The following is a 10,243-nucleotide window of genomic DNA, read 5'->3' on the forward strand; positions in this document are numbered from 1 at the left end:
TTAGCGGCATTTTGCTATGTTGCACAGAAGAGGTGCCTGAATTGTATAGCCAGTAGTAAATTAAGAAGCTAACGTCTCCCTGTGTGAGTGATAATAACTTGCCATCATGGTGTAAAGGAAGCTGCTCCCCTTCTACAGTGAAGTAAGTGGTCCCTAACCCCTGTGCACTGCTGCTCATTGAATGCTGCGCTGCAGAGTTGCATCCTAATACAATTATGCTGTTGAGGCCTTGCAAGGTCTCCCCTTGGAAAATGAGGTCATTTCCGAACATTTACTCAGGGGAAAGACAATTTCTTAAACAGGTATACACCTCTCAAGATCATGAGTTCACATAGCACTGAAGTCATTATCCGATAAGCAAATGGCTACCATCCCTAGTAAAAGTACAGCGTGCGTCGTCTGAAGTTGGCACTGCTAAATAAGGAGTTACCTGTAGGGGGTGTCAGCCAGATCCTAAAATGCCCACACTGACACCCCTCCAGTCCTTCCTCCCTTCCCCTCTCCTGGTGGACGATGACCATTTCCTGTCTATCCCACAGCCCTCTAGAAATCACTGAAACACTGCTGGACACATCATAGGAGCCAGTTAACGGTGGAGGGCTTTTTCAGCAAGACTTTCTTAAGAATTACGGTTAACAAAGTAAGCTAAAAGTAAAGTGAAACTAGAAAATCTAGCTTGTAAAATGAATTAAATTTTCCCCTTAACAGGGATGCCTGTTAAAATCCCAGCCTCCTAGGAGTGTCTTCAGGACAATTAGATTGCTGGAAAACCTATTCCCAATAGAAAGAGAAATTTCAGTTCCTTTTCCCACAGGACCAGCCTTCTGAGAGTATGGCTGCCGGCAGGGGCAGGCTTCGCAGAGCATGACAGGAAGACAGCATCAGACACAGGGATCAGTAGTGAGATGTATATACTGACTGCAGTTTGTCCCAAAACCATTATGTGGACAAAGATAGTTATTGCTGCTTATATTATTATTTAGATTACTATAATACTTTGTCTTTTATGAGGAATATTTAGTTACAGGCATTCGCATGTAAAATGCATATAAATTCAAAATGCCAAAAATTTCACAAAATAGATGGAAAATACCCGTTATCATTCATACAAGAGTTACGTCAGCTACAACCATGAAAATAGACTCATCCTATGGAGCTCAGTGGTGCTCCCAGTGTGTGCATTTCGTGGAACACACGTGGAATATGGTCGGGCTCTGTGGAAGCATTATGGAAACATGAGGATTGTGATCTGACATATTATCTTTTACTTCTTTTTTTAAATTTATTTTAGAGAGAGAGAAACATCTGTTTGTTTTTCCACTTATTTATGCATTCATTGGTTGCTTCATGTACATGCCCTGACCAGGGATCAAACCCACAACCTTGGTGTATTGGGACAGTGCTTTAACCAACTGAGCTACCTGGCCAGGGCATGACCTGATGTATTTTCATGAAGAACAGTTAATTAGTTATATTATGCCCTACAGTTCTTATTGTTTGCATTAATTATTTGTTCATATAAATCATGGAATTTAATGGCTTCTGTTTGTTTTAAGAGGGTAGCTAGCTAGTTCAGTACTGTGCTTTGGTCAATTCTTTGGTAACTGATTTATTTCCTAGCTTGGCCTAGTACAGTGGTAAGAGAGTTGGTAAGATTATTATATTGAAAAGTCCATTCTAATTCTCAAAAATAATTAGCATAAAAGGCACAGGTAACAGTTTTAATACACAGAATTACTGTTCGCCCCAACCCTTACCCTCCTGGTCCCTAGCAACAAAAGGCCTGTTGTATACATTTGTGATGTTTCAATCAATATTTTTTTCCCTAGATAATTGGATTAAAGCCTCAAGGAAAACCAAAGATAGAATGCTCTCTTTCTAAGGTTAGTATTCAAAAAATAACCCAACTTTTGTTAACGCTTTAATGTGCTTAATACTTTAAAAGTCTAATGAGTTTTAAAGTCCTCTGTAGGAGCAGTCCCCAGCCTTTTTGGCATTAGGACTGGTTTCGTGGAAGCCAGTTTTTCCACTGGTGGGGTTGACGGGAGGTAAAGGAGGCGGAGCTCAGGCGGTGATGCCCATGAAGCTTCGCTCGCTCGCCCATTCCTAACAGGCCAAGGACCAGCACCAGTCTGCAGCCCCGGGGTTGGGGACCTCTGCTCCATATAGGGCCATTCTCAGAGAAATAAAATTTCGCCAGACTTTGTGGGTAGCCCTTCTCTGTTTGCTCATGCCAATTTAAAAAGACTTGTTTTCCATGTGCGTTTGATTTCACAGACATTGCCTTTACAGTTCCACATATCATATTTCATTTATTCTAAAATTCACTTTTTTCCCCCTGGCCTAATAACACTGAAATTGTGTTATTGTGTTATTAATTGTGGTTGACCAACAATTAATGATGTCTTACAAGATTTTTTGTCTTAATGGTACATAAAGTAGTGCATGTCAATGGAATCTGAGATTTAATGAAATACGGTACATTTTCCTCAAGGTAGAGGCATTGTTTTTCTCTCATGTGTCTGCTTTATTTTCCTGGGAGTGCTGTGCAGTTTTCATCTCATGATTTCTTTTGTTTTCTCTCCATGCTGCAAGTGCAACTAAGACAAATATGTAAATGATGGGTAAGAGCTCTGAGGAGAAACTTTTAAGCTCTAAATTTAATTTTATCGTTGTGCAAAATATTAACATTCCAACTCCAATTGTGTGTCAGAAGTATTTCTCTTGAAAGGTTATGTTGAAATCACTTCTGACATTGTTTATGGAAGGAAAAACAAAGTTATTTGTTTTAACCATGAATGGATTTCTTGTTTGGGCAGACACTTGCTCAGTGATTCCCGAATTCAGTCATGCATTAGAATCACTGGGAGAGCCTGTTGATTCCCGTTCCTGAAGTCTCTGGCTCCATTGGTCTGGGGTGACGCCCAGAATTTGCTTTTTTACCTGGAGTTCCCAGGTGATGGTGATGCTGCTGGTCTGGGGCCCGCACTCTGTGAACCCCACTTTAGAGCATCCTTATTAGTTTCTTTTGGGTACTTACTCCCTTGTGAGTACCACACAAAATCAGGAAGTGTGTGGTTTCTCATCCGGGTGGAGGTATACATATTTGGCCATAGGCAGTCTACTTTATCTCTTTGTGCCATATTCAGCTCAGCAGGAAACTTGGATAAAAAGCCAGAATCTCACTTAAAACCAGATGCTATATCGAAGCCGAGCTTTTCTTGATAAATAAGTCCTTCTAAAAACCTAGTGAGCATACACTTATCTCTTAAGACAAAAGAAAACATTCCCACTGTAAGCTACATTTAGAAGCTGCGTTGTGTAACTCTTTATGAACCTCCTTGCTTGCAGATCTTCCCAGCAGCAAGTTCCCAAGGTTTGGGTGCTAGGCTTCAGCCACATACAGGTGCTGATTTCATGACAGCGTTACCTGCATGAGGAGGGTTTGCTGTTGCACGCGGCAGACCACACAGATAAGCTTGGGTGGTGGGCCTTGGAGCCACCCCGCCCAGAAGGGAACACACACGCAGGTTTAGGCCAGAAGGGCAAAAGCTTTAAACGGCCCTTTTCTAAGGTTTCAGTTTTATAAACCTCTGGCCAATATAAAAACCCTCCATGTAACTCATCCCTTAGGGTTTTAAATGGATTTTCCTCCTGTGTTCTGTGTCCTTTGCTTTTAGAATAGTCGGGGGAAATGCTGATGAAAAATCCTGGTATAATGACTCCGATTTCAGATTGTTTTTGTTATGTGTAAAGTACGTAAACTAATCAAAACAGATGGGGGGTGTTGTTTATTTAGTTATGGGATATTTTTGTTTTTAGAAAAAGCACACAAAATTAGAAGTGCTTGTAAAACTTCGCATTTTACTCCTAGGCTAGTCACACAGGAGCGGCCAGGTGGCGTCTAAGTTTTTGTGTCCCTTTGGGGCAGATGGAAACACTCACTGCACGAGCAGTGGGGACGGACATGCCCTTAACAGGTGGCCTTTTACAGGCTTATGTCGTTCATTCCTTCGGTATTTTATTTTCTTACAAAAATGAATCATGTTCATTTGGGAAAATTTAGAAAAATGCAGAAGAAAAAAATGGTAATGCTACCCAGAGATCATCACTGCCTAGAATATGTGGTGTATTCTTTAAATAGTTCATGGGTGATGATTGTGTAAGAGGAACAAAATGTATTAATTTTAAAACTTTATTTTGTTTTCAGTAGAACTTAGTGCCTGTTAATGAACTCCTGTACTTAGTTGCTTATAGTTTCCAATGTGGTACCATTTCTTGAACCTAGAAAACTATGAAATGTATGCTTTACCCTTAAGTAGCTCATCATTATTCAGATATGCATTTCAATATTTCACAATTTCTAAATGCTTGTTTTCACAGAAGGTATAAAATACAAGTTTAAGTAAAAGCCTGCCAACATTAGGGTTTAGGTACAAACCAAGAGGACAGTTAAGAGCCTGTCACACCTGGGTAACCTCGAGCCTGTGACCTTTCCTGGGAGCCCCAGTTCACCCTCCATAACTGGCCCTGCCCTCTTATGGGTTGTCAGGTCTCCATGAACGAGGTAAATATCGGAGAAGTGTGGCATCTGCTTGGAAGCTCACACTGAAATAAACTGTAACCCAAGGGAAACCTTTTGCATTTGGGGGAACATCTCTGTGTTCCTATGGATTAAGCTCATATTAAGGAAAAGTAGTTCATACAAAAGCAGTGCAGAAAAGCACTCATATTAAAGTGGTTATTTTTTTCTCTGATACAAAATGCTATTTTAGACTTTTTTAAAAATAAGGAGTATAGGCCTACAGCGGTGTTGGAAGAGTGAATTTAAAATGGCTTGTACAGTTTCTGTCAGCCTTGTTTTCTCCCGCGCTCTCCCCGTGGCGGAGTCTGGTCATGAGCACGGCCCTTGCGTGGTCTGCTCGCTGTGCGCTCCGTGCCGGCTTCCCTATCGCCTCGTGTGCGTGTGCTGCGTGACGGTTAATGAAGTAAGCTTTGGTGTCCGTGTGTGCTTTCAAAAATAGAATTTAGTGTATTCAAATCTGGAACTCAAGCATTTGGTCATGTTTTATTTTACATAGTGCTTAGTAAATTTGCCACGGATTTTAATTGTCTATATGTTATCTAGTATGTGTTAAAATTACAGTCATTAAAATTAGACCTATTTGGAATGTGTTACAAGATAATTTTTATAAATTGCTTATTAAAAAGAATACTAGAAATATCTAACAAACAGCAGGAGCGAGTTGGATTATAGATGGTGATTAGATTTGTGTATCATGTTTATCTGTTTTTTTTAATACATAGAATACAATTCCTATAGACTCACAATATTTTTCACTGATTTACATGTGCTCCTAAACTTATTTAAGGGAAGTGTGGTATTTAAATTGATTAAGAATGGGTTTTTGCTTGGAGTACCTTAAATTTTTCCTAGTAGTTTTGTCCATGTCACCATACTCCCTCCTCTGGCGACAGCGGTCACGGTTGTTCATCACCTAAAACTTTTGGGCCTGCTGCCCCGCTAGGTCGTGACAGCCATTGCTCTCCAGTCTGGGGGCACAGGACTTTATTCATTGGGGTACAGCGGTCCTAAACCCGCTGATGCGTTTCTGCGGCCGAGTGGCTGAAGAACTGGCATTTGGTCATTGGAAGACAAGTAAGAGTTTACAGACAGTGCATGAGCAGGTCTGGCTGTGAATTAGAGGGTACTGTCATGGAAAAGCGTGTGTATCAGGAAATGTAAGAAGAGTCAGGATAGTTTGTTTCAAGGGGTTTACATCAAGATGAACAGTCGCCTCTCCAAACACACCTGTGATTAGTGCAGTTGGAGCAGCATTGCAGTTTCCCCGTATTGTTCATAATGAGAGTCTGTAATATAAATGCATGTTTAAATTTGCTTTTTTGTGACCTAAAAAGTTTTGGTTTTAAGTTTGTGTTTTTTTGTGTGTTTTTTTTGTTTTGTTTTTTTTGCTTTCAACTCTAGGGTGAAAACACGACTCTATCAGTTTATCCTGACCCGGGAAATCTAGACTTAAAATATTTTCCATATTATGGGAAGAAATTGCATGTAAGTATTTAGGAGCTCTTAAGTGACTGTGACTCTTGGGAAATGGGCTCATCTGTATTAAAATGTCGCTTGTCTGGGACCTGTAGACATGTCTTATGTAACTTGTGCTTCATTTGTTCTGGTTTTTAAATACAAATGGTGATGGCAAATTGAGATTCCATATCTATAATTCAGATCACAAAATCCAAGCAGGAAATACCATTATCTTTTTCATTATTTAGCATATGATTATTTCGAGAATATAGAGAAGTACTAAAAAAAATAAAGCTCATTACCCAGAGATATATTGTAGTCTAATTTTTTTTCTTGTTTTTAAAATGTATGTATATAGGCAAATCATTTTATAAAATTAGGATCAGTCCTGGCTGGTGTGGCTCAGTTGGTTGGAGAGCCGTCCATCCATCAGAAGGTTGTGGGGACGGTCCCCGGTGAGACCACACACAGGAGGCAACCGATCAGCGTTTCTCTCTCATGCTGATGCTTCCTTCCCTCCCTCCCTTCCTCTCTCTCTAAGAGCAATACACATATCCTTGGGTGAGGATTAAAAAAAATTTTAGGACCATACTGTGTGTATACTTGTCAAACTTTTACTTTAAAATAATTTCAAACTTAAAGTGGCTAGGGTAGTAGAAAGAGCCTTTCCCCAGATTTCCCAAATGTTCATATTTTATCTCATTTGTTTTAACAGTCTCCGTTTATATGTAATTTTTTCCCCTGAACAATTTGGCACTAAGTTATAAATGTGGTGCCTCTTTACACTAAATGCTTGAGTATTTTTCCCTAAAAATAAGGACATTATCTTATGTAATCATACTACAGTTGTCAAAGGAAATGAACATTATTAAAGTAGTGTTATCCAATCTATAGACCTTGTTAGAGTTCACCAGTTGTTCCGGTAATGTTCTTTATTGGAAAAGAAATAGTGTTTTCCGACACCAGGATGTCACGCTGTCAGCATCTTCAGTCACCTGTGACCTGGAACAGTGCCTCAGTCTGTCTGTTTCATGCCCTTGTACTCTTCAAAAACGAGTGCAGGTCTTTTTTGGCTTGCTCATTTTGGGTTTGTCTGATATTTTCATGAATAAATGTAGGTTGTACATTTTTGGCAGATATGCCTCAGAAGGAATGTTATGCCCTTTTCAGAACAGCCTATCAGGAGGGACATGGTGTTGATGAGTCTCATTAATGGTGACAGTAACGTTGGCTGTTTGGTTAAGGTGGTATCAGCCAGATTTCTGTAAAGTTACTCTTCTTTTTCCCCCCTTTTTAATAAATAAATATAATCTAGGGAGAATACTTTTGAGAGGCTGTAAAATTCTGTTTCTCCCATAATCTTAGCATTTGTTGATTCTTGCATGAATCAGTTAATAGAACTGTTCCCAAATGTTTTTCTAATTACATCTCTCCTTTTTCCATTTACTTGTTGGCATTCTACTCTAAGGAAGAACTTTTTCTTCTCTACAACTTATTATTTATGTATATCAGTATATTTTCATGGATTCTTATTTTATTCATGGGGTTATAATCTATTATAATCACTTATTTTGGGGCTAAAATTGTCTCAGTCTTGGCTGGCGGGAGACATTCAGTGGCTTCCCTGTCCTTTCGACATGCCCCCGCGATTCTTTGAGCACCTCCTTCCTGGAACCACAAGATATTCCAGGTTCGTCTTACACTCTGCCTGTCCCAGCCCTGGAATCAGCCCCTAGTTCCTTTTCGGGAACAATGGTATTTGGAAATCACAATGCTAGTACAGCAACTGAGTATATTTGTACCAAGCGTCACAAAGTCATAAGTAGGAGATCTGGGGGAAACCTAAGTCACATAATCAATAAGGTAGATCTTACACATATTATCAAACATTACAATACAATACTTTTCCTCAAGCACACCTGGAACAGTCACAAACATTTATCACTAAAAAAAAAATTCTAGCCCTTACTGGCATGGCTCTGTTGCTTGAGCATTGTCCTGCAAAGCGAAAGGTTGCCAGTTTGGTTCCCCGTCAGGGCACATGCCTAGGGTGCGGGCCCTGTCCGTGGCTCGGGACGTCCAAGGGGCCACGGATGAGTGTTTCTCTCACACACTGATGTTTCTCTTCCTTTCTCCCCCCTTTCCCTCTCTCTAAAAATAAGTAAAATCTTTTTTAAAAAATACATCCTAAAGTTTCATGAAGTAGAAATATAAATGATGCTTTCTGATCACAACGCAATAATTATTACTATAATTAGTAATAAATAATTTAAAATAAAAAGACCATTTCCAAAGAGGGAGGGAGTTGAAACCGTTTATTAAGCAACTCTTGAGGGAAATTCAAACGAAGATTGTAGAGTATCTAAAAAATACTGATAATGAAACACAACATGATCACAGCCCAAGAGATACATTTAAAGCAGTGCTCAGAGGAAAACTCATAGCCATAAACACTTTTTTTAATAAAAAGTGAAAATAAATGAACATCCAGTCTCAAGGAGGAAAGGTAGAGAATGGGAAGTAATAGATCTAATTAATAGATTAAAATTTTGTTGGTTTTAATATTTTACAAAGTAAGCCAACTGTTGATGAGTGTAGATGCAGTTACTTTGAATTACTAATCCCTTTTCCTCCTCATTTGCCAGGTGGGCTATCTACAGCCGTTAGTGGCTATCCGGCTCGGCTTCGATGCTAGCGGAGCCCAAAAAGAAGCAACGGTCGAGTGCAAGATTGTTGGATCATCCAACCTGAAAAACCACGATGACCGTGACAAGTTTTTAGGACGAGTTGCGTTCAAAATCACAATGCGTGCATAGTAGGAGTTAGAATACATCCACAGGGTTAATGTTGTGTTGTCTGTTTTTATTTTCTATCAGCTGGACCTGACATTCTAGAGTTACGAGACCCCCTGAGAGAGGGGTGGGTGGTACACGACACTGGGGTAACGTTGTAATGTGCTTCCAGATCATAGTGTCCAATGTCCTCTGAAGTAACTGCCTGTTGCCTCTGCTGCATTTGGGAACCATTGCACAGTAGCCCGATGGGGACTGTGAACACCTGATTCTGAACATAGGGGTCTTGTCCTATTTTTATGTGGGTTAATTGCCAAGTGTCTAAAGCTTAATGTGCTGTGCCATGTAAATATTTTATAGATTTAACACTGGTTAACTGTCATTTTGATGCCAGCAAAGTTTTAGGGGTGAAATGGTACCTGACCAACATGAAGTGACTTTATAGCTGCAGAAAAACGTGTGTGCGGAAGTTCTGGGTATGAAGAGGAAAAGAAAATAAAAGTGGATTTGAAAAGTTATCTTGAGTTTCGTGTAAAGTTATTTTTCACATGCTGAATTAGTCTGTTAATCTTTTTGATTATGAACACAAACTTTTTGTTGTAAAACATGTTAAAAAAAAAAAAGGGTAGTGAATGAATTGTTAGTGCTGGGACTAAATTGCTTATCAATAGCCTTTCAGCCCTGACTGGGTGGCTCAGTGGATTGAGTGCCAGCCTGCAAACCAAAAGGTTGCTTGTTTGATTCCCAGTCAGGGCACATGCCCTGGTCCCCAGCTGGGGGCATGTGAGAGGCAACTGCACACCAGTGTTTCTCTCCCTCTCTTTCTCCCTCCCGTCCCCTCTCTCTCTAAAAATAAATTAAAAATTTTTTAAAAAGTATTTCAGACCATAGATGAAACAGCATTTTTAGGTTTAAACGCAGTTAAAGTCCTAAGATTTAAATTGTATAATAGTTTGTGAAATACTTTGTTACAGCTTTTATTTAGCGGACTGGATTCTAATAAAAAATATAAATTGTGAAATATAAAACATGGAAAACTTCTCACCAAACAGTAGTTTTATTTTAGCATTCTTTGATTAGTGTCATGAAATATTTCCTCTTCCTTAGGAGTTTCTCATGATTCTTTGTCATAATATCAGGTGTTTTCTCTCTTGAGAAAGGTTTGCTTACTATATGGTCTCGGGGGGGGGGGTTATTTAAGCTTATTTTTTATTTTCTCCTTGAAAAAGAAAAGCTGATATTTTTTAGGGTTTTTTTTGTTTTGTTTTGTTTGTTTTTTGATTTATTTCTAGACAGAGGGGAAGCGATGGCGAGAGGGAGAGAAACATCAGTGTGTGGCTGCCTCCTGCATGCCCCGCACTGGGAACCTGGCACGCAACCCAGGCATATGCCCCGACTGGGAACCGGA

At 39.6% G+C, this 10,243-nt stretch overlaps 1 protein-coding gene across 1 annotated transcript in view; it reads left to right on the plus strand.

The window, feature by feature from the left end:
* Positions 1-9,353, plus strand: part of ATP1B3 (ATPase Na+/K+ transporting subunit beta 3) — a 40,301-nt gene extending 30,948 nt beyond the window's left edge. Inside the window, exons 5-7 of the mRNA XM_054594906.1 lie at positions 1,830-1,883; positions 5,987-6,070; positions 8,689-9,353. Coding sequence (XP_054450881.1) covers positions 1,830-1,883; positions 5,987-6,070; positions 8,689-8,859 — 309 coding nt within the window. The 3' untranslated portion in view covers positions 8,860-9,353. The remainder of the gene's footprint in view (positions 1-1,829; positions 1,884-5,986; positions 6,071-8,688) is intronic.
* Positions 9,354-10,243: the final 890 nt, after the last annotated feature.

This window comes from Pteronotus mesoamericanus, unplaced genomic scaffold, assembly GCF_021234165.1.
Source record: "Pteronotus mesoamericanus isolate MK-2021 breed Mesoamerican mustached bat unplaced genomic scaffold, CSHL_Meso_final scaffold_54, whole genome shotgun sequence".
In the NCBI taxonomy this organism is placed as follows: domain Eukaryota; kingdom Metazoa; phylum Chordata; class Mammalia; order Chiroptera; family Mormoopidae; genus Pteronotus; species Pteronotus mesoamericanus.